The 23,280-nt window shown below is 33.8% G+C and overlaps 10 protein-coding genes across 10 annotated transcripts; 3 read left to right on the forward strand and 7 right to left on the reverse strand.

Annotated features, from left to right (window-relative positions):
• Positions 1 to 16: 16 nt before the first annotated feature.
• Positions 17 to 1,833, forward strand: NAEGRDRAFT_71420 (uncharacterized protein; the record flags this gene model as incomplete). Its single annotated transcript, XM_002673428.1, has 2 exons — positions 17 to 1,676; positions 1,775 to 1,833. The coding sequence occupies 2 exons, from the start codon at positions 17 to 19 to the stop codon at positions 1,831 to 1,833; spliced, it is 1,719 nt and encodes a 572-aa protein (XP_002673474.1).
• A 382-nt stretch (positions 1,834 to 2,215) lies between these two features.
• On the reverse strand, positions 2,216 to 4,295 carry NAEGRDRAFT_80922 (uncharacterized protein; the record flags this gene model as incomplete). Its single annotated transcript, XM_002673506.1, has 1 exon — positions 2,216 to 4,295. The coding sequence occupies one exon, from the start codon at positions 4,293 to 4,295 to the stop codon at positions 2,364 to 2,366; it is 1,932 nt and encodes a 643-aa protein (XP_002673552.1). The 3' UTR covers positions 2,216 to 2,363.
• A 261-nt stretch (positions 4,296 to 4,556) lies between these two features.
• NAEGRDRAFT_71422 (uncharacterized protein) lies at positions 4,557 to 6,008 on the reverse strand (the record flags this gene model as incomplete). Its single annotated transcript, XM_002673507.1, has 1 exon — positions 4,557 to 6,008. One exon carries the CDS (start codon positions 6,006 to 6,008, stop codon positions 4,557 to 4,559), a length of 1,452 nt encoding a protein of 483 aa, XP_002673553.1.
• A 25-nt stretch (positions 6,009 to 6,033) lies between these two features.
• NAEGRDRAFT_58978 (helicase domain-containing protein) lies at positions 6,034 to 12,655 on the reverse strand (the record flags this gene model as incomplete). The annotated part of the gene is made up of 3 exons (XM_002673508.1): positions 6,034 to 9,185; positions 10,380 to 11,235; positions 11,625 to 12,655. The coding sequence occupies 3 exons, from the start codon at positions 12,653 to 12,655 to the stop codon at positions 6,072 to 6,074; spliced, it is 5,001 nt and encodes a 1,666-aa protein (XP_002673554.1). The 3' UTR covers positions 6,034 to 6,071.
• A 385-nt stretch (positions 12,656 to 13,040) lies between these two features.
• NAEGRDRAFT_51572 (uncharacterized protein) lies at positions 13,041 to 14,492 on the forward strand (the record flags this gene model as incomplete). The annotated part of the gene is made up of 1 exon (XM_002673429.1): positions 13,041 to 14,492. One exon carries the CDS (start codon positions 13,041 to 13,043, stop codon positions 14,490 to 14,492), a length of 1,452 nt encoding a protein of 483 aa, XP_002673475.1.
• Positions 14,486 to 15,819, reverse strand: NAEGRDRAFT_80924 (uncharacterized protein). Its single transcript, XM_002673509.1, has 2 exons — positions 15,731 to 15,819; positions 14,486 to 15,587 (listed from the first exon to the last, which is right to left on the reverse strand). The coding sequence occupies exon 2, from the start codon at positions 15,495 to 15,497 to the stop codon at positions 14,520 to 14,522; it is 978 nt and encodes a 325-aa protein (XP_002673555.1). The 5' UTR covers positions 15,498 to 15,587; positions 15,731 to 15,819; the 3' UTR covers positions 14,486 to 14,519.
• Positions 15,820 to 15,953: 134 nt separating this feature from the next.
• Positions 15,954 to 17,819, reverse strand: NAEGRDRAFT_80925 (uncharacterized protein). The gene has a single exon (XM_002673510.1). The coding sequence runs from the start codon at positions 17,761 to 17,763 to the stop codon at positions 16,147 to 16,149; it is 1,617 nt and encodes a 538-aa protein (XP_002673556.1). The 5' UTR covers positions 17,764 to 17,819; the 3' UTR covers positions 15,954 to 16,146.
• Positions 17,820 to 17,994: 175 nt separating this feature from the next.
• NAEGRDRAFT_71428 (uncharacterized protein) lies at positions 17,995 to 19,245 on the reverse strand (the record flags this gene model as incomplete). Its single annotated transcript, XM_002673511.1, has 1 exon — positions 17,995 to 19,245. One exon carries the CDS (start codon positions 19,243 to 19,245, stop codon positions 17,995 to 17,997), a length of 1,251 nt encoding a protein of 416 aa, XP_002673557.1.
• Positions 19,246 to 19,365: 120 nt separating this feature from the next.
• On the reverse strand, positions 19,366 to 19,841 carry NAEGRDRAFT_80926 (uncharacterized protein; the record flags this gene model as incomplete). The annotated part of the gene is made up of 1 exon (XM_002673512.1): positions 19,366 to 19,841. One exon carries the CDS (start codon positions 19,839 to 19,841, stop codon positions 19,443 to 19,445), a length of 399 nt encoding a protein of 132 aa, XP_002673558.1. The 3' UTR covers positions 19,366 to 19,442.
• Positions 19,842 to 20,411: 570 nt separating this feature from the next.
• NAEGRDRAFT_80927 (phospholipase) lies at positions 20,412 to 23,267 on the forward strand. Its single transcript, XM_002673430.1, has one exon. The coding sequence runs from the start codon at positions 20,543 to 20,545 to the stop codon at positions 23,240 to 23,242; it is 2,700 nt and encodes an 899-aa protein (XP_002673476.1). The 5' UTR covers positions 20,412 to 20,542; the 3' UTR covers positions 23,243 to 23,267.
• The last annotated feature ends 13 nt before the right edge of the window (positions 23,268 to 23,280 follow it).

The following is a 23,280-nucleotide window of genomic DNA, read 5'->3' on the forward strand; positions in this document are numbered from 1 at the left end:
AAAAAACCTTAAAAAAATGGCAAGACGAGCGAAAAAACGTTTTTCAAAAACTAACCACAAGAGATCTGCTGCAGCAGAAGAGGACAAAACCACAAATGTTTCCAGCAGACTAGTCTCGGGATGCCTTAATGATACAAATAATACAACAATAAAACAAGAAGAACCATCACAACAATTAAAGAAATGTAAAATAGAAGTTGTAGAAAAATCTATAGCAGATGTAGATTTAAGGCTACGAAATATATATCATGATGAAGAAGCTTCACATCGACAACAAGAAATATTAGGGAATTCATTCGTAAGATACCTTCCACCTGTTTTTGGAAAAACAACACACGAAAGCCTTAAAAATCTCACTGTACGAAAGGAGAAGATATTTAGGTATGAATTATTCCCTGAATGTATTTATCCACCAGAGAAACAAGATCTTGGTGAATTGATTGCAAATTTGATAAAAGTTAGTGTGAAAAGTCTTTTGGAAGGTAAATTATCTGAAAAGGAGCAAAAATTAAGAATTACTTTAACTGGAAGATCAGGTGATGGAAAAACTTTCTTACTATATTATTTAGCCAATAAGTGTAATGATTCCTGTATTTTTATTCCAATTCATCTTTCAATTAATGAGTTTTTTTATAGAGCTAGAATTCCTGATGAAGATGCTCTGTTGATTGACTGTGGAGTGTTAATTTGCTCCTATTTGACCTATGTTCAAGAGTTTTTGGAGAGTGGCATTACCAATCCTTACAAAATTATGGAACTGTTCAACAATACATATTCAAGAAAGGTAATGGAGAGAGCAATAACATTTGCAAGCACCAACAGTAATATGTTAGTACGAGTAGAATGTCAAAAATTGAGTAACAAATTTGGTAAATATCCAGTGTTTGTTATTGATGAAGCACATATCATGGCCTCATCTCTTGCCAACAAAATTTCAAATGATGATGGAAAAAGAAATGAATCTGCATTGACTGCAATAACGAGAGTGGCAGGATCAATCCCTGTAATTTGTTGCTCCACCAAGATATCCGGAGTTAATCTAGGAATAGATGTTTCTGGTTCTGAGCATTTGTACAAGTTTAATTTAACAACAGATATTATTGATATACCAAAGAGAGACATTTCCCCAAGCGATTTCATTTCCTTCTTTATTAACCCTTTTGAGAATGAAGATGTAAAACTCTTTACAAATATGCTTCTCTCTGAATGCCCAGTCCGTATTCATACAATGATTATAGATGAGTACTGGTTAGTTATGGACAAAAACTTCCAAACAGATTCAAACTCCAAAACATGGAATCTGAAGAAAGCTATTAAGGGAGTGCTCACAAATCAAATGCCTTCTTTAGGAAAAAAAATGAAAGAGGAGTTTGATAATATTACTAATGAACGGCTAAAAAAGCTATTATTCTTTGTTTGGACAGGTTTAAATCCTAACATTGAAAACAATTCAGATTTTGACTCGAGTTCACTAAAGAGCGTGGTACAAGAATTCAACCTCCATTCACATGATTTGTCTCAAGAGTATGAATTGTTCTCTCAACAAATGCTGCATCTGGGATGTGGTAAACCAAAGGACGGAACTTATAGATTTTCTGATGCTTTTTTTAGGTTTGGATATTTTGAATCCATGAGAGATGATAATTGGTACACATATGTTGAAAACTTGGGGAGCTGTATGAAACACGTAGTACAATCTCATGTTGGGAAGAAGGGATTTCTTTTTGAAAGAGTTATTGGATTATTGTTAATGAGCATTTCAAAATCATTAAAGGGGAAACCACTTACAAGTTGCGTTTTGTTTGCAGGGGCAAAAGGCACTTGGTTGGATAATTACACAATCACCATTAGATCAGTAGAAATGACCCCAAAATATTATGAGCCATTGATTTTGTTTGAAATAACGGACATTATTGCCTGTTCAATTGACGAAAATTCAAGTTGCGATTTATTTCTTTCCTTAGTTCCTATCAGCAAAGATGAAAAGTTTGTTCCTTGTTTAACTTCTATCAAATTTCTAAAGACATTGCTTGGTGAAGAGGAAATTTTCAAGTCAACTTTGATTGAAAATCAACAAACAAATGTTTTATCATTTAATGAGTTGATGATAAGAAGTAATCACCACGCCAAAAGAAGATTAAGACTTGGATTTGCTGCCAATTCTGTAATTGGACATGATGTTAAAATATCAAATGATGATGACATTCAAATATTGTTTTCCCTTAATCACAGATTATTATTTGATTATTTGAAAGAAAATTTGGATTTTCTTCATGAAGCATTGATGAATCTCAATACCATTATTCATCGATAGCCATTTATGATTGTGAATCCACATCCTTATTTGATGAATAATTTAGGATTTAATTGTAAATATTGTAATTATCAATGAATTTGGAGATTACGAATAAACACGTCTCTATTGAGAATAGAGCTACGTGAGCTTGACTTTTCTCTACTTTTAACCATTCAGCAATTAATTGATAGCATTGACTCTTTTTCCAATTGTTCTTTTTCATTAGGATGGACATGATTTCATGAATTTGGAGTCGATAAATTTTACACAATTCACTTGATGGGATGCCTAGTGGTTGACCTTTGTAATATTGGATTTTCTCATCTGAAAACATTTCATCTCTTTGGTGAGCTTCATGATTAAGTAAGCATTTAGGATAGGAAGTGCATTGATACAGGAGTGTACCAACTTTGTACGTATGAATATCAAAACATTTACCACAATGACACTTTCTATATTGCACTAAATCTCTTTTCAGTCTTTTCAAAACCATAGCCTTCCCACAATAGCATTGTACCTTGTATTGGTTAGTTTTCTTGTCTAGAAATGGTTTCGTTTTGGCTAGACCATTGTTTGGCTCTGTAACTTTCAACTTCTTGGCTGGTTGGCAATAATTTTCAGAGTGCTTGCTTGCTCTACTACTAAGCACTGCACTCTCGAATGCCTCTTGTTGACTCTGACCAGAGAATAATTGAGCTACAATGTAAGTTGAATTATTCTTCAATAGTTGAGATAGTGTTGGTTTTTCAGAACAAGTGCTGTTTTTGAGGACCTTAATTAAATCAAATAATCTTGATCGATTTTTCACAGAGGGATCGTTTTGAAATGTTTCAAATTCTTGTTCGTTCATTTTAGAACAGGTACTCCACAAACTTTCTAATTGTACAATTTCCTTTTGGAGAATATTCTTACAGTATTGATATCTAACTTCGAGTTCTTTCATTTCATATTCACATTCGTAGTACTTGCTCAAAACTGAAATGATAAATGGCTTATCGGAATTACTCGATTTCTTATAGTCTTCAAAGTGAACAACGAACGGAATGAGGAATTTTGGAGTGGCTTGAATCCATCCTCTATATTTCATTTTATGAATGAGGAGATAGAATGGATTTTTCAATTTCAATCGCTGATTGTTGGTGTCTCTCATGATGAATCCTTCAATTCTCAATCTTGCTTCTACATTCTCATGAGTAGAGATGAATGTATCCAAATGTTTGAGAGCTTGTTCCAGACTTGAAAAATTCTCAAAACGTTTTGGTCTCTTCCAATTCTTCAACTCGGCTCTCTTTCTCAATTTCAAGCAAATTTTATCAACTTGATCCCTGGAGAGTTCCTTTCCACTTTGTGTCTCTACAATTGTCAGTAAGTAAATGACAGGATTCTGATAGATTTGAACAATTTCATTTTGTGAGGAACACATTTCCAAACAATAGGTCAGTGATGGATCCAAATCCTTTCCAATCTCATTCAATTCTACTCCGCCACAAATTTCCACAAATAGCTCTCTATATGTTTTCTGTGTTTCACTTCCAATTGCCAAATAATCCTCACAAAAGTTGTGTCTCGTTGCAATCATCCACTCTCCCTCATAGCAAAACATTAAAAGAAACGTTCCATCTTCCTTTGTCTCCAAACTGAAATTAGAATAATCAAACAATTTGGATTTCTCCAATGATGGCGACTGATCCTGTTCCAAAAACACCAATTCTCTATCATCATTTAGTCCTCTAATATTCGGAGAGGACGAATACGAATGGTGCTGATTAAAAAACCTGGTCATTCCTCTCGCCACAATTTTCCACGAATTTAATTCCAACACCAAGCCTCTGCATTCATTGACAATTTGTTCATCACGTGGCGATTGAATATTGTCATAATTTAATACAATTAATGGGAAGGAAGTTTGATCGGGATGTGTTGATGAGCGAATTTTGTATTTTTCATGGAGAGTCGTGATGGATTGACCCTTCTGTTGGAGGAATTGTTGTGTTTGCATTTTTTTTGGCTTGATTTTACAATTTCGATTTTGAACTTGTGAGATACTTAAAAGAATATTATTGTGTATTGAAAGAATAAATATCACAACATTTGCTTTAAATGATTTGTAAGTTTAACATCTCTGACAGCTTTGATGTCAATGTTCTGGTGTGAAAATCTTGAAAAAGGTCTTGCTATCAAACGAAGCAATCCTCGGCAACTTGAGAACTCATTATTTCAAAACGTTGTTGCTTGAGTCTTGTTATGGAGTTGTACGAAACTAATTATTGGTATCACTAATGTTATTAGATTCTTGTGCATTTTGTTGAGAAAGATAAACTCGAGTTGAATGTAAATGATCAAATAGGGAGGTATGAGTGAATTCCTCTGAAATCCATTCAGGAATTGCAGTTTCAAAAGTCCACTTGTCTGATAATTCGTAACGCCATGAATGTAGATGGATACTCAGTGGTACAGTGTCATCTTCCTCAATGTTTTTAGAGGTATATTCTGCATTACAGGAAATGCAAACAGTTTCAAATGGCTGTAAGAAGGTTTCCTCTTCAGGTCGAATGTTTGTATGTGAACGTTTGAAAGGACCTGGTTTTGGCTTTTTTGATTTGGGAGCATTCTTTTCAGAGGTCTCCTTTCTCTTGTGAGGATTTTCTTCTGTTGGTATGGAGGTATCTGTTGATGATTCACTATTTTCCAAGGAAATATCAGATGTTGATTCGAGTTGGTGATTGGAAAAGTCGACTCTCCAACTTTCTTCCAAAGTCTTTTTTTGCACTTCCAATTCCTTAATGAATTGTTCGTTATAGAAAAAATCATTAATGATAGGATTTCCAATAGATTCCAAATGAATTCTAATCTGATGTGTTCTTCCAGTGATTGGTTTACACATTATGAGTGAAATATCCTTTTCCTTATTGTAGACAATACCAGAAAAGAGAGTAATTGCCTCAAACGTTCCCAATTCATCATCTGCTGACCAAGTTCCATTCTTGTGATTTTTGCAATATACCTTCTTTTCACATTTCACAAAACTGTTATTTAAATCCTTCACCAATCCACTCACTTCATATTCTCCTTTCCACTTTCCTTTCACAACAGCCAAATAATATTTTCCAATTGCCTTTTCTCTTGTCTTGATCATTTCCACAATTTCTCCCGAAACCTTCTTATTCTTTGCCAAAACAAGAACTCCCGATGTACTATGATCCAATCGATGAACAACATGAAGTGTTCCATATCCATTCTCCTCCAAAATATAAGTCAATGAATTCTTTCGATATCTTCCACAGGGATGAATAGGAAAACTAGCTGGTTTATCGACAACTAATAAATCTGACTCATCATATAAAATTGGAATATTCCTATCAAATATTGGTTTCTCATGAAAATGTACTCGATGAGCAATTGTCTTGCTTTTATCCCACTTTTCCTCTAAATTATTTAAATTTTCGTTATTAATTTTAAATCGACCTAATTCGAAGGCTTTCATCAGATATTGTTCGGAAAAGTAGGGAAATTCCGCTCTATAGACATCAAGTACCTTCTTATCAACCCATCTATCTCGACATCCTGTTTGAAAGTCGAGAAAATAGGGAATTGCATGACGAAGTCCATTCCGAACAAGATATTGTTTGCCTCTTGCTAATTCAATGGTTTTCTTGACGAGGAGATTTGAAGATGATGACACTGTTGGAATTGTTAGAGGCATCTCACTCATTTTTTTTATTAATTATATATTTATTAAATTATATATTTATAAAATATTTATTTAATTATTAAATTAGAAATATTTATCGCCATTACAACTTGATTGATGGTTGTAAATTGGACCACTTGAAGTTGCACTATATCCACAAAGCCAACAAAAATGATTTGGGCAAGCTCTACAGGTCATATGGTTACATCCCTCATTCTTTTCAATAGGTGTGTGGCATTGTGGACAACTCTTGGTATGTCTCCTCTTGTATTCTTCAAAAAGTTTCTCACAATCAACACAAGGTCCTTGGTGTGCATTTTTGTGACATTTCAAACAATAGTCCTTATCACAAACGATGCAATAGTATGATTGAACTCCTGTTACTCTCGATAGATTTTGACAAGTATTACAGTATGTCCATTTAGTCTTATTAGATGTAATGTACTTCTCAAGGAGAATGTTACATGGTTGAGTGAGTTTCTTGGCATCATTATCAAAGGAGCATACGATATCCATAAAAGGTAATGGTTGTTGGCAGTAATTACAGCAAAGAAGACCTGATTCAATGTTGAAACCATCTACTTGGAGAGCTAGACATGCTTGACAACATGTGTGTCCACAAAATGTAAGGTTGTTTGGGTTAATATCATTACAACAAATATCGCATTCATTTGTTGAAGAAGCGCCACTATGGGTTGATTCAATTTCTTCAACTTTCTTCTTTACAGTTTCAAAATCAGCCTCTGAAGAATCAACCTCTAATGTTCTTTTCTTAAGGTTCAAATGTATACTCCCCTTAATACACTTTTTAATGTCATCATAAGAAGATCCTCCATTTCCTACAATTGCTTTCATGTTTCTTAATTTGATTTCTCTAATTTTACTGGCTTGAATAGTGCCAGATATTTCCTTTGCAACAAAATCCCTTTGAGGTCCAAATACTTTGATAGATGATGATCGAGAATCAAAAGCAAGTAAAATCTCAGGATACCTTTTTGTTGTATCCTCCTTGATTTTGGGGAATCTTCTTTGAACGTTAGCTTTCAAGGAGAATGCTATTTTGATTATTGTGTGTGAGATTATCTCATTAACTTTCTTTTTGGCCTTTTCAAACTCTGACAAATTTGAAACTGCTTCAAACTTGATTTTTCCACTGTTACCAGTTTCAGTCATTTTCTTATTGGGTTCTTGAATGATCTCATTGAAAGACACTTTGATTTGGTGCTCATAGTATATGCTTTCAAAAACAGCACTCAACACATTTTTCTTGTTAAGACTTTCAAAAACATTTTTTGGAATAGTAATTGAATCGGTCTTATAATATAATTGTAAACTTCCATTTCCAAAAGTAGTCCCTTGTAATGTTGCAATGGCTGTGTCAGCACTCCTCTTGTTATTATACTTAACTAGAGCTTTGATGAATTTCTTACTTTCCTTTTCAGCTAATGGCAACAATTCCATAACTTCTAATCCTGGAAATTGTGTAAATAAAGAGTGCAGTTGTGTAGTAATCATTTCTAAGTCAATCAGATTGTTACACTCATCTCGGTGGAAAAAAATTTGTGTGTAAGGAAGTTTGTTTTTAAAAAGAACACCTGCTAAATGTGACTCTGTGAAATCGGTAGAAAGTTGATCAAAAGCGAGTTTGTTTTGTTTGATTTGAACTTTCCCAAGTGAACCATTCAAAACTTGATTTGCCTCTATAGCAGATTGGTTGTTAGGAAATTCAACCACTGCTTTTCCTTTGCAAGGAGTAAGGTAATATTTAAGTTGAATAAAGGGAACATTTTCATCTATTTGCAGCTGTGTATTTTCACTGAGACTAGATGGGAAAAGTTGAATAAAAGTTTCATTCTTCAACTCGGAATAAACTCTTTCTGCAACTATGCTGTCTTCAAAGGTAACATAGCCCTCCAATTTCTGTGCGCTTGTATTGTTTGGATATGTCACAAACTCCCATACTGGTCCATATTTCACAAATAGTTGCTCAATATCACAGGCACTCTTCTGCTCAATAGCTATTTTAAAGTTAATTCTTACAAACTCCTTGGAGGTTAGGATTTTTACAACATTTAGACCAGAACCAACCAAGACTCTGATATTCTTTTGATCATTAGGAACATATTCGTATAATTGTTTGGAAATTCTTTCCTCAATCTGTTTGCAGAATTTTTCAATTTTTGGTTTGTTTTCTTGCTCTTCATTTTCAGATAATTCCATTCTCAACTCATTCATTTCTTCATCGACTTCGACCAACACGCCAAGTTCTTTCTCTAATTGTTCTAAAAGCTCTCCACCTCTTGCTTTCAAAAGAGGAAGAGCAGATTTAGGAATTTTCTTGTTATAAGGTTTTTTGACAAATTGTTTGATACGACTATAGTTAAAAGATTGGTTATACTTTTGTATAATATTAATATCTACAGGGGTGACGTTTTTCATGTAGAGCTTTTCAGTTCTCATAAGTTCATAGAAGAGAACATATGAAGGAGGTTTTTCTTCTGAAAATAATACAGATGATGGATGGAGACAAGCTTCTAAATTCAATTCCAATAACTTATAGATGAAATTTCCATTACTACTCTTTCCTATATAGTACGCAAAGTTAGAGAATAAACCACAAATAATAGAATCCAAAATTACTTTCTTTTTGAGTTCCTCAGAAGTGTTCTTATCATTGATACTTTCAGAGTTAAGGGATTTAATACTCTTCTCAAGATCTTTCAAGGTTGCGAAGGCCATATTGAATGCAGAATAATTCAAATGATTGTCCTTACAAAATTGTGATCTTTCTTTAGATTTTTTCTTCAAAAATTGTTCAAATAGCAAATAGAGAGAATATAAATCTCCTTCCTGTTGAGAGGAAGAAAGCTTGCTAATCGAAATATCATCCTTGTCTTTTCCATCCTTAGATCTTTGGAAAACAATGTTAGATACAGTTGTAATAGCAGCAACTTTTAAAATATCAGATGAAATTCCATTTTCAATTCCTTCAATAATCATCTTGGAAACAGATGGTTCCATATAGAGTTGAGATGCAATTTGACCTGATTTGGTAATACGCAAAAGGTTAGCACCAGTAATCTCTACAAACCCAAGACTTATCAGTTTAGCTAATTGAAACGTCAAATCTTTAGGAGACGGTTTTTCAATCAGGTCATAGGCTTTCAATGAATCAATAGAAATAGGTTTAGAGGAATCCTGATGGAGAATTATTTGAAGCAAAACAGAGCCGAGATGAGATCTAAATATTTCTGCAGGTTGTGAGATACTGAATTGCTCAAAGTCTGATAATGAATAAAGGTTATAACATTCACCAGGTTGGGTTCTACCAGCTCTACCCCTTCTTTGCTTTGATGAAGATTGACTAATGTAGTTTACCTTAAGAAGGGAAATGTTTCTGTTTTGGTCAAAAGTTCTTTCTTTTACACGTCCGCTATCAATTATTGTGGTAATACCATTAATTGTAACTGATGTTTCAGCAATGTTGCTAGAGAAAATAACCTTTGTCTTGCCTTTGATTGGATTCAAAGCTCTTTGTTGGCTTTCAACAGGAAGCTTTCCGTGGAGTGGAAGAATTTCAATTTGTTCTTTGAATGACGTCTTGTTTTTAAGCATTGATTTTAATTTGTGACAAGCAGAATCAATTTCTTCAGGATTAGTCAAGAATACCAATATATCACCGGACAACTTATTTCCTGCTTTGGATCTAGATGAGAGAACAGAAACAACCTTTTTTACGCTTTGTTCAACATATTTGTCTTCTGATTTCTCCCAATGAACCTCAACTGGATACAATTGGCCAGGCACTCTAATAATTGGACAATCATTAAAATATTTGGAGAATAAATTTTCATCAATAGTGGCAGAGGTAATAATAATTTTCAATGGGTCTCCAGTTCCTTTTCTTTCCTTGTACAGTTTCTTTAGTTCACAAAGAAGAATGTCTGTAAAAACAGTTCTTTCATGTGCCTCGTCAATTATTACACAACTATAATTTTTCATCTTCTTTTTCAATAATTCATGAAGGAGAGCTCTGTCAGTCATGAACATGAGTTTGTTTTTTCTCCAATCTTCAGGTGTCAACCTCTTGTCAACAGATCTAATTAGTGGACTATCAGTGCATAACATTTCCTCACTAATTCTTTTAGCTAATGATTGAGCCGCAATCTTTCTTGGTTGGGTACAAACAATTTTCTTTTTGAATATACCAGATTCTAATAAATACTGAGGTATTTGTGTAGACTTTCCGCTTCCTGTATGACCAACGATCAAAACAACATCGTTACTTGAAATTTCATCAATAATCTTTTGTCTAAATGCATAAAAAGGAAATAGATTTGTTGCTCTTTTCAATTCCCTTTCAATGGCCTTAATTTTGATTTCTAACTTTACCTTTGATTCCAAAATTCTCTTAGTTTGGATTTCAAAGGTGGCCTGTTGCTCTAACAGTAGGGTTTCTTCAGATTTTATGGCAAGTTTGTTTTCTATGTACTTTTCATAGTCAGATTCTAACAGCTTGACATTTTCCCTGTTCTTACGTTGAATATCTTTAAGTCGTATTCCAAACTGGCTCTTCATCTTGGAAGTTTCAAAGTACGCTTCATCCACCTCTTTGATTTTGGATTTGTTAGAAGAGTAGGTATCCAAAATAAATGAACCAAATGGATCAGGGAGAAGCTGCTCTTCGAATGAATAATCATTGTCTAAGAATTCTAAACCGTTTGATACAACACTACTAGAATCACTGATGACTGACATTGTTTCATCAGTAGAGCTGTCATCATCACTGTCAGATTCAACCAAAGTTTTCCTTTCTTTCATCTTGCTTTGTTGTCTCTTATTGAAAGTGCTAGCATTCGACAATGATGAGTGATCAAAAGTACAGCAAATTTTGAAGCATTCTGCTCCATGCTGGCACTTTTTTCTGTTATTGTGTTCGTACAAGCATTCACGGTTAGCACATTCATCTCCCTTTTCACAAGTAATTGGTACAAGTTTAGGTAATCTTTCATCTCCCTTTGACTTGTTAACAGTGGAAGGAGGATTAGCTCCAAGACCATTCTTGTGGTTTTTGTTCTTGTTGTCTCCTTGTTTTTGGCTCTTTGCTACTCCACTTGCTACATTATTCTTGATGGAAACAGCCGAGCTGAGAGTGTTGCCTGCTGGAGGGGTGATTGTAGAATTGTTAGCTGTGTGATCTAATGTACATTTAATATTCTTACAGCTAGAACCAAATCTACATTTCATTCTAGAGTTATGACGAAAAGTACACTCAATGTTTTTACACTTGTCATCAAATTTGCAAAGGGGAATGTGTGGTAACATTTCTTCAACCGTTTTTTTAGTTTTGAATTACCATCAACTTCATGTCATGCCAACCGAGTCACATTCATGAATTCCCAAGGTCGTACAAGTCAAAATGGCTAAGAAATCTGGCATCACCCCAAAATTAATAATTATTATTTTAGTTTGGTACCAAATTACAACATTATACAAATGACAACTCTCATTGACAGTTAGGAAATGACTCTCTTAACAAGTTAGCCAAAGTCAAGGCATCTTCGAACCTATTGTAAAGAACAATTCTTTTTTTTTGAGGCAAAAGTGTGAAATCTGAAAGCCATGGCAGATCTGTACATTTCATCAAAGACTGATTTGAGCCCCTGTTGTGTTAAGCTTGAACAGTAACCTATTTGTACGAGATGTGGAAAGTTATGAAATTTTCTTTCCAGAGTAAGTTGTCCTGCTAGTGAGTAGGCATCCAAATCCTTTCCTGTTATTATAATGTGAATTGGAATAAGGGGAAAATTCATGACAAGTTTTCTCAAATTCTGAAGAATATGTTTCTCAAATAATTGTTCATCATCCACAAGATTATTCAGTTCTGTACATTTACAAGTAAAAGCCACAACATCAAAAGGCTGTTTGATAACTTCTTGAACAATCTTCTCATTTGACAAGGACATAGACTGCATTGTGCACATTATCACACATCCATCAATCATAATATTTGCTTCAAACAATGACGCCTTTTCTATCATACCATCTTCTGGGAAGTAATTAGTACAATAAGAACAGAGTAAACTGGATTTTCCACTTTTAGGAAGCCCTATAATTCCAATATTCAGCCGTAAAGGGGTTGATGTTAAACTACTTGCTCGTTCCATGACAACAGAAGGTGATTTACCAACATCATATTTTGGTAGAGAACTTTCTAATAATTCTCTTTCAAAATTAATCATTTCTCTAAAGATGTGAAATAATGTCTTGACAGATTTTAATCTCAACCCTAACAATTCTAATTGGTAAATAATAAAAGTCTTATTCTCTTTCAAACTGTTCTCTTTCAATTCTTCAAATTTTGGTAAATTCCTATATAATTGCAATAACTTTCTATATTGATTTACATCTACAATCCAATTAGATTTTGATCCTTCTTCTACAATCATTCCTTCAATACAATTTACTACTCTCCTATAAATTTCCATTCTGCTCTTTATCAATTCCATTCCGAAGCGATTTAACAGTTCATCAACTTGTTCTTCATCTCTAGAAACTGAGAGAAAATACAGTAAATAATACCGATCAGCAGAGCCGAGAAATTTAATCATCTCATTGAAACAATCATGTTGCTCTGAATACAACCGAGCAAGATGACAACTTGACATTTTTTTAAAAGGCTGCAATTTTTGAAAAAAAATAATATTAATAAATTCAAATGATATTCTTAATGAGATCTTGCTTATCAAAGAAAGATCTGAAATTTAATAGTCTATTAGCACATTGAATGAGTGATGTGTTCTTTACAAAAATTCAATAAATAAGGTCAATGGCGTTCCACCCCCATAAAAGGATCTTCGTGCCTCCACTTTCCTTTATAAAAATCTGCTATCTCTGTGGTGCCCTTAATAGCCGCATCAAAACTGCAGAGTTTTTGATGAAAAGTAAAAAAAAACGAAAACTTCCCTCCACTTCTGTTTCTCTGAGGTTTTATTTAACTGTAAATTAGTGTAAAATTTGTTAGTAGGTAGAGAACACAATCATATGATGAAGATGATGGAAAAGAAGAATATTGGTGTTGTGAGTATTGGTACCCGAGGTGATTTTCAACCATTCATTGCCTTTGCATTAGCTTTACAGGAAAGATTGCCCGAATCACAAGTTTACTTGATCAGTAATTCAATCTATGATCAAGTTGCTGCTCAGATTATTCATGGTAGAAAATCAAAACTCTTATTCAGAGGTTTGAGTGGTAATCCGAGAGAGACCTTGGATCATCCAGAAACAAAGAAGGCCCTAAAGACTGGTGATTTGAGTAAGTTAGAATTAAACAAGCCAACGGAGGATTTGATTAAGAAGTGCATGGTCGACTTGATAGATTTGAGCGTGAATCAAATCAAGTTTGATTGGTTTATTAGTGCTCCGATGACATTCCCTGTTGTGTGGATGCTTAGTGAAAAGTTTGAAATTCCAATTGATTGTATTGCTTTGGTTCCTGATGCTCCAACTGAAGATTTCCCATTCTGTGTGGTTTCGGCTTCAAGTTTGGGAGCTGAACAAAATTTGGCAACCTATGAAATGATTTACAGTGTTGGATTTCAAATGATGCAACACTTGTTCAATGAACAGAGAGAATTATTGGGACTCCCAAAGATGACTCAAAGTTGGAATAGCATGAGAGAAAAGCTCAATATGCCTCTCTTGTTTGCATGCTCTAAACATTGCTTTGATAATCAAAAACCATCCAAATATAGAGACAATGTTGAATTGACTGGATATTTAGAATTGAAATCTGAGGGAGAATCACTCTCTCAAGAATTGGAAGAGTTTTTACAAGTTGGCCAAGCTCCAATCTTTTTATCATTCGGTTCAATGCCAGCACTCGATCCGTTCCAATTATTTGAATTGGCTCATGATGTACTTGTAAAACATGACTCGAAGAGAGTCGTCTTGTCCTGTGGCTGGACAAATATTGATTCAATCTTTACAGATTTGAAGGAACATAAATATGAACAAGAACAATCCACAACCTTCTCTGAAGAGGAATCCACCAAATACGAATCAATTCTCTCCAATATGAGAGATTTAATCACAGAGAAGAGACTGCTAATTATTAAGGAAGCTCCATACTATTTGCTCTTCCCTAATTGTGCAGCCATAGCCCATCATTGTGGAGCTGGTACAACTGGAGCAGCTGTTGTAGCTGGAACACCACATTTACCAATTCCAATCTTCCTTGATCAACCATTCTGGGGACAAAGAATGTTCGATCTTGGTGTTGGTTCTTCTCCAATCTTGTTCAAGGATTTGACCAGTGACAAGTTAAACGAAGCAGTGAGTTATGTATTGGATGGAGAGAAGAGTGAATCTATCAGAAACAAGGCACTTGAAATTAAAGAACTCATAGAAAGAGATGAGGCTGATCCTTGTGAAATCAATGTCAATATTTGCTTGAAAAATTATTGTAATCATCCATTCATCGTTCCAAAACAAGAGCTCGAATAAATCTTAAACTCTTTATACAATATGAATTTAGAAAACTTTTGTCAATTTGAGAGCAATAGGAACACCTACAGCCAATAAAATAGCTACAATTACAGTAAATATAACCACAACTGCAATGATAATGTAAAGACATTTTCTACTTGTCTTTTGAACCTTTCTGGCAGTCTTAATATCCTTAATACCCTTTTCTACATATTCTACAGTACAAGCACAGTTATATTCAATATTATCCAGTAATTCATCTTGTTGTTCAACTAACATGGCAAAATCCATAAACATGGAGTGTAATTGTCTCAGAGAGTGTTCAATTTGTTTCAAATCATCGTGTGTTTCAGAAGCTTCATTATAGTAGGCATCGAGTGTGGCAGATTGTGATGAGGTCAGACCATCCATCGATTGTTGAACCAAGTCAGCAGGATTCAGTGTACTCTTGTCTGCCATTTCATCGACAACTCTATCCAATTCTTCACCACTTGCACCTCCACTTGATGAATTGACAATTTTCAAAATACGTTTCAATCTATTCTTGTAATTAGATTTGAATTGTTGTTGTAAATCTTGATAAGTATTCAAAGTATCAATAAATTCCTTTGTCAGGAGAGCATGTTGTTGCTTTCTAATTCTAATTACAGGTGAATTTGCTTCTTCCTTTTCCAATTCCATTGTTCTTTCATTCATAGTTCTCAAATCTGTTTGAATTTTTTGAACATTTCTTCCAGTTTCGTCAATTAGCATCTTTTGACGTCTCTTTAATGTTTTTTGCTCTTCTGCAATAGTTGCCGATAAATATTGATTGTAAAGTTTTTGTAATTCTGTCAATTTAGTTTCTGTTTGTGCAATATTATCTTTAATATCTTGAACTTCTGCATAGTATTCTTCCATAAATTTTCCCAACTCTCTAGTTTCGGATGAGTGAGCATCAGAAGATTCTCTATTTTCCATTTCAACATCCAATGATGAATATTGTGGACGACGCGATAATTCATTAATTCTGTCAATGACCATTTTCTCTACTAGTTTCGAATATTAGTGTATTTTCTGTAAGTAGTAGTAACAGAAAGGTTGATTATTTTAAATATTGGAAAGTTGATTATACTAACAAGTGTGATGATGAGAATGATTTTGTTGTTGATGATGTATTTGTTTTGTAGTTGTTGATTAGAGGAGGATTAAAAATGTATTCGAAACCAACAGGTGCGATTTGGAATTAGTTTCGAATAAAATCCAATGATACAAACCTATTAAATTTTGATGTTGTTTGTTGTGTTCGATTTTCAAATTGATACAACGGATATTAATGTTTTTGCTTGCTGATGGCAAGGAGACGTTTTTTCTTTTTTTTAAATTTAAATATTGAATGTCGCTTGTCATAGATTATCAGTAACGTTCATCAACACCATAAGAAAGGAAGTTGTTCTAATCCTGTTTGATGTTCGAAAACAGAAGAAATAAGAGAACTTAGAATAAATAAATTTTATTCTCAAAATTTTACAAAATATTGAAATTTAGATAATAATTGACATCTAAATGCAAAATCAAAGATGTTCTTCCCTTTCGAGAATGTATGAACCAAACTTTGACTTTTTTTCAAAAAAGTGAAAGAGCTCTTGCGAAGAAACACTTTCACTTTTGAATTATTTCATTCATTGATGATCTACTCTTCAATAGATTCCATTCTGTGAGCAAATGAATTAGTATCATCGAATAACTCATCAGTGGTGGCAATTGTTGATTGAGGAAGGCAGACTTGGGCAAAATAGCTTTCATCTTGCTTTTGGTCAATGAGAGAAACATCCCTGTCAATAGCGTATGTCATGGCATATTCAGTTAATTCTTCATCGTTCATTCCTTGTTCATCAATGTTAATAATATATTCAAAGAGTTCTCTATTGGTGAGGATGGAATTTAATCCTTGCTTTTGGAAGAATTCATTAACGTGTTGACAATCATTCTTGAGGAAAGACTTGGCATTCATGTGATGAGATTCAACTGATTGAGAAACATCAATAAAGTAAACTTCTCCGTGAAGATAGAGGATATTGTACTCACTCAAGTCAGAGTGAATCAAGTGAGCCTTTTGGTACATCTTTCTCATGTTGAGAATGACCTTCTTGTAAGCTCCTAGAAGTTTTTCCATTGAAGTAAAGTTTACATCTCTCAAACTTGGTGCTGGGAATCCTTGTTTTCCAATAAAGCTCATTAAAATAACGTGATCCTTGAGGAGATAAGGAGTTGGGCAACTGACACCAGCATCTTGAAGTTTCTTTAAATTTCTCATTTCCTTTTCAGCATACTTTTTAACATTCTTTTGGCTGTTTGTCTTTAACTTGTCCTTGAAACGATGTTCAGAATTTTGATATTCTTCTCTTCTACGGAATGAAACTCCAACAATTTTGAAAATCTTGATACAGTAATCAATTTCTGCACCAGTAGTTTCTCCAGTGACAACATCCAAGCATCCAACAGCATGATAAACATGAGATTCCTTACCACTAGAAACACATCCATCCATTCTAGTGATAATTCCAGAATTCATCAACTTGTACAAAATCATTGATGTTCTGTGATCCATAACCTTATCGGAAGTACTTTGATCAGTCTTGTCAACAGTACGAATTCTTTGAATTGTTTCCTTCTTATTTCTTCTAGAACTAAATTGTTGAGCACTGGCATCTTTCAATTGACCTTGGAATACTTTAGTATCTGCCTTCATAATGGCATCAATACGATCACCTCCAAGTCCCAAACTATTAGCATTTGAAATATAGGAAACATCATACATTGATTCCATAGCATATTCTTCATCAAGAGTTAAATCTTCATCTCCACGAATATTTTCCAAATCTTCTTCATCGGAATAATCAGAGTCATATTCTGGAGCAATATATTGTGCATTGGAAACACCTCCACCTCCAATCACAATAGCAACCTTGGAATTTTCTTCTTCTTGTAAAATTCTAGCCAATTCTTCATCAGTCAAATTTTCAAAAGATTCCTTCTCCGAGCTGCTTTCTTCTTGTTGAGATGCTTCAGATGAATTAGCTGCTTGTTCTTGAGAGTTTTGTCTAGCAGCCTCTTCCTCTGCTTGAATTTGTTCCAAAATCAAACGTTGTTGTTCAACATCAATTTCATCCAAACAAAAATCTTGTTCATAGGCAGCAGTGCTAGTAGTAGTTTGTGATTGGAATTCAGACAAGGAAATTCCCTTCTTCTTCTTCTGAGAGGCACCATTATTTTGGCCCTTCTTTTGTCCCTTGTTCTTATTACTCATCGGTCAGGAGGTGAAAATCAAATTCTAAATTCTGTGATGAATGATTTAATTTTTTAGCTTTTTTTTTTCCAAATCTATTTTTAATTTCAAATTCAATATTTCCTTCGAATTGTAACTTTTGAGTGTGTCAAGGTGAGAATTGAAGTAAAGGTTGAAAATGATAAAACAATGCAACATGAAATAGGTATGGGAGGTTTCATAAATGAAATAAATTAAATGATGTTTCATATATTAAAATGTACAGGAGAGAGAAACTGCATAATGATCTGAAAGTTGAGTGCAAGGCATGGATTCGGTAATTTTCTCTAATGGTCGAAAGAATGGTTCAATGCAACAATTCTGCACAGAAAGTGTTGGGATTTGAAGGGATGATTCAACTAGAAAGATATAGTCGAGTCTTTCCTTAGTGATGAGAGTTTCTGGATTGGTGAGAATGACCTCTCTTGGTTTCTCTGTTCCATTCTCCACAATGAAATCTCCAAAAGAAATTGGATGATTGCCTTGTTTCTCCAATACTAGATCTGTAATTGAAAGTTTGGATTCTGATTCACCCTTCCTTTCTGATAATTCCTTTACAATGGATGTATATTCATCAGATATGTGAGAACCTTGAAGAGGGGAAATGTCGAGAGGATATTGTTTTTTCAAAGCTTCTAATGCTTCATTATTGTTAATTTCATTAAGACGATCCATCATCCAATTGTACCATTCTGGCTTATTTCTGGCATCGATATTGAAATCACCACAAACCAATGCTGAAACTCCACTGAATTGTTTCATCTTTCTGTGAATGAAAATTGCCATTTCACTCACTTGAGATTGTTGAATTTTCCAATAGCTTTCGTCCTTCAAATCATAATTAGCCTGAGTGTGAGTATTGAATATGAGGAGATATTTCTTCTCCTGTGAATCCTTCTTTGAAATATCCAGCAAGACACTCAAAACTCCCTTTGTGGTATATCCATCAATATTCGATCCTTGTGAAAATATGAAAGAATCTCTTTCAACAATTTGAAAACGACTCATAATAACCAATCCAGAATCAATTGGTTTCAACTTCCAAGTATTTCTCGACAAGTGCACATGTTCAAAATCCGAAAATTCCTTCAATAATTTACTCAATCGATTACTTGCTGTCGAAAATAATTCCTGTAAGCAAATAATATCAAAATTGTCCTCCTTCATCTTGATAATCAACTCATCCAATCGTGCATCTTTATAATCACTCTTATTTGTCTTGACAATTGGTCTCATAAACACATTGTAGGATAGTAATTTTAAATCCATGAAGGCTCCTTGTTTAATGTCGGAGGAATTTCCTTCTTGATAATTATTCTTATCGGAGTAGGATTTTATTTTTCCACTCTCTTCCTCCTCATCAACAACTCTTGCAGCAATAATAGAATGATCATCCTCACTTGTTCCCAATTGCAAATCATTCACCTCAGAAATAATTGGTTGTTGCTCATTCGAGTTTTGCATTTTTTTTAATTTTTGTAAAAATTGCAAATTATCCAAAAAAGTTATTTTTATATTTGGATGGAAAATGGAGTTATCTGGATAACAGGAAGGAAGATTAAGAACAAAAATGTTAGATCTTGTGAGAATGGAAATATTTTAATTTATTTATTAAATCAATTTCAATTTTTTCAATAATTCTTTTTGGAGATTAGTTTACTTTAAACATCAACATCTCTAACGAAAACTCTTTCGGCCAATTGTCTTCCATTGAACAAACTATCCTTATCATTCTTTGTCAACCAAATTCTTGAATCCAAAAGCTTAAATCCATGATTGGCCAACAATGTCCACAATGTCCATGAACCAACAGTCATTGGTGAGGAAGAAATAATTTTAGTATTATTAACCCATTCAATTTCATGACCAATCAACAATGTAAGATTAACTGATCCGAATGGAATCTTGGAAACAACATCACCCTTTGCTAATCCACTTGGATAGTCAACCTTGAAGAGTTGTTTAAAAATTTCAGGTGAAGTTTTAAGAGTGCTGTGGACATCAAAGGAGTCAGATGTGGTGGCGATCACTTCCTTGACAATGACAAATTCTTGTGGCATTTTCGATTTTTGTTTTTTTTTTATTGGATTTGATGGTTGTTCAACTATTTTCATCTGATTGATCAAATAATGTGATAAAGAGTGTTACATGAAAAAGATGACAGGCAAATCTTTCGGAAGAACTCTACTGATCTTGCCTTTAGGAGTTGTTTTGGGTAAATGAGAACCTTAGCTCTGAAAAAGTTGTAGTTACTATCCAACTGTTAACAGTTGTGCAGTAAATTCCTCAAGTTGCATATAAAAAATAAACCCAGATAACGCAGAAATCATGTTTGCTTTGAAAATGTTTATGATGTTTATTTATGAAATAATTGTAAAGCAATCTTTCTTTGATTTTGATTTAATGAACCCTATCATTCGAATATATTGTTATTCAATTTCTAATAACATAAGTAACTACAGTTTTTCAGAAGAATCATTTAACCTTTCAATGTTAAAACAAATTTCTGAAGCATCACCCATAAATAGTGGTTCCCCACCACATTAAGACAAAAATTCACAATTTCAAGTATTCGTTACTCAAATTCTAAACATCCTCTCAAAAAACAACCGCCTTCAATAACAAAAAAAAAAACTCATCACACAGTCTTCGTTCAGTTCCATAGTTTCCTCTGAACACAACTCGTCATTATCAAATATATATAAAAATTTGCAAAAACACAACAAACTGAAAATTTCACAATTTTAGAAGAAAAAGAAAAATGATTAGTGAATTGATGAATAAGCAATTTCTGGTCATTGACGAGACTGATATTGCCAATATAAAAATCAATAATGATAAATCGAAAGGATCATCCTCTCCCAATACTCACTCTCGGTCAACTAGTGGTGGTTTGGCAATTTTAGCTCCGAATTCACCACCTTCTCTGACTCCATTGAGTACTTCACCTTCTCATGGAAATGGATCCCCGAGTAGGTTTTCAGGACATAGGAGAGGATCATCACTTTCGAAAGGTCAATTGGAAATTAGAAAGGTTTATGAAAAGATTTCGAATAGTCCAATTTTTAATGTGAAGGATAAAGTTTTGGAAAAGAATCAGAAGGCTATTCAATTGTCAAATGATGAATCTCTATTGGCACTCTATTTTAATGATTGGTTGGAAGTTATGGAAGAACAATGTGATTCCCATCATTGTAATCAACATGGAAAATCAATCATGGTTAAGAAGAAGGATCATTTTCATGTTAAATTCACAATGTATGATATGGATGATTATCCATTTTACTTTCCTTTGAATTTGTTGGATGATGGAAGATTACACGATGATTTTGTCAAGTTTAGTGTTACCTTTTTCATTCCTTCAATTAAGGAAAGAGAGAAGACATTTCTATTTTTGGAAGATGGGTTAGTACACAAGGTGGAAAGATCAGATTTTAAATTGTCAAGTGAAGGAGCTTTGAATTATAAGAGTGCATCCATTGTGATTCGTGAACATTCGGATAAGTGTAAGATTTTGAAGAAATTGAAAAAGATTTGTAAAGTCATTCAAGAGTTCAATATTGACAAGACATTCCACATGAATAATAAGGGTGGTTCCTTCTTCTTTTGTAGAAAGATTGCCAAGATTTTCTCAGAGGAAGGAAATTTAAAATCATCCCTTTCAGATAACATTAAGAAACTCTTCAAATTGTGGAAAGAAAGTGCTGATAAGAAGAAGGAAGATGAGGAGCATTTAGATGATTTCTATCATGACCCATTCTACAGTAAGAATGAACACGTTCCAATGGATGATTTGTCAAATTTAGTCAAAAAGGCAACACAAACTATTCCAGAAAAGGTAAAGTCAAATGCTATTCATCCATCTGCCTATGAAATTATCAATGAAAAGATAATGACAACATCCTCCATGATGGCCAATGGAAAGGATACATTCCCTTTATTCGAATTTCACTTACCAAAAAAGGGACACTTCCATTTTGAAAGTTACTCTCAATTCAATGAATTTCTCTATGAACATTTCCAAAATGAGGAAGGATTGGAAAAATTGAAGAAACAACATCCTATGGATTATCTCTATCTCAAAATTTTGGATAGAAAATTGTGGTGTTGTAAGATTGCTACAGGATTATTTGATCCTCTCATTTCCAAACCTTACTTGTTCAATATTGGATCGAGAAAACCATTCTTTTCCATTCCAATATCTTTGAAGGAATATTTTGGAAATGCTGAATCTGTTCAAATTGATTATACCAAACTGAAAGAATCCAAACAAGGAAAAACTGTAAAAGTTCTATGTTTGGATGGTGGAGGTATGAGAGGTCTGTGTATTATAGAACAATTAATTGCTATGGAACAAAAAACTGGAAAGAAAATTAATGAACTCTTTGACCTAGTGTGTGGAACGAGTACAGGTGGAATTATTTCATTCTTCATTGAGGCAGGATATTCAATGGAGGAGGTAAAAGCCAAGTACATGCTGATGGGAAGAGATATTTTCAATATTAAGAGCAAATTCTCAAACATGAAGAAGGCTTTTAATTTTTTGAGAGGCAAGAGTTGGTACGAAACTAAAATTATTGAAAAGTACTTTAAAGAAGAAACTGGCAGAATGGATTTGTATAGTGCAACCAATACTAGACCTTTCGTATTTGTGTGTGGTACCATCAAACCAGAGAAGGTGAAAGAACCAGGGTCTGTTGTCTCATCCAAGTTTGTTGAGCAATTCCCATATATTTTCAGAACTTATCCTAATCCTTTCCTCTCCACTAAAGAATTATCAGACAAGATATTGGATCCATATCTTGACTTTTTACCAAAGAATGAATATGATGACATCTTTTATTCGGGAACTACTACAGGACGTGGTGTGAAAATTGTTGAAAGTTTGAGAGCTACTACAGCTGCTCCAATCTTTTTCGATCCAACCATTATTGGAAATGACCACTTCACTGATGGTGGTATTGTAGCCAATAATCCATCTGCCATTGCATTGAATGAAGTTATGAGAATGTACATGGGACATTCCTCCTTTATCTTTGTATCTTTAGGAACTGGTAAGAAGAGAAGAAAAGTTTTTGATTCTGAAAGTATTGATATGAGTTCTACCGCTTCTTCAAAGAAGGGTTCTTCCTTCTCATCGACCTCTTCTGCGGACAATATCAGTGAGAGAAGTTTTGTGGAAAATTTAATTATCACTGCATCAGATCTCAAACTATTGATTGATTTGGTCATTTCCTCTGAGAGAATTCATGCTCAAATGTTGACCACTGTTAAATTATTGAACGAGAGAGATGTTAATGCAAATATCAGCTATTATCGATTTGATCCAGAAGATTTGGGTCAATATGATTTGGATTGCATTCTTCCAGAAGTAATTGAAAAATATGAGAAGACAACCAGAGAATACATTCTCTCGCAACCAGACTTTGATGTCGTTTGTAAGAGATTATTAGATCCTTAATAAATAAATTAATATTTCTTTCATTACACTTATCATGG

This window comes from Naegleria gruberi (genome assembly GCF_000004985.1).
Source record: "Naegleria gruberi genomic scaffold NAEGRscaffold_46, whole genome shotgun sequence".
Taxonomy (NCBI): Eukaryota; Heterolobosea; class Eutetramitea; order Acrasida; family Naegleriidae; genus Naegleria; species Naegleria gruberi.

What these genes read in the sequence shown, in the direction of transcription:
- NAEGRDRAFT_80924 (XM_002673509.1), bottom strand. Translation starts at nt 15,497, where the DNA reads ATGGTCATTGACAGAATTAATGAATTATCGCGTCGTCCACAATATTCA.
- NAEGRDRAFT_80927 (XM_002673430.1), top strand. Translation starts at nt 20,543, where the DNA reads ATGATTAGTGAATTGATGAATAAGCAATTTCTGGTCATTGACGAGACT.
- NAEGRDRAFT_80925 (XM_002673510.1), bottom strand. Translation starts at nt 17,763, where the DNA reads ATGAGTAATAAGAACAAGGGACAAAAGAAGGGCCAAAATAATGGTGCC.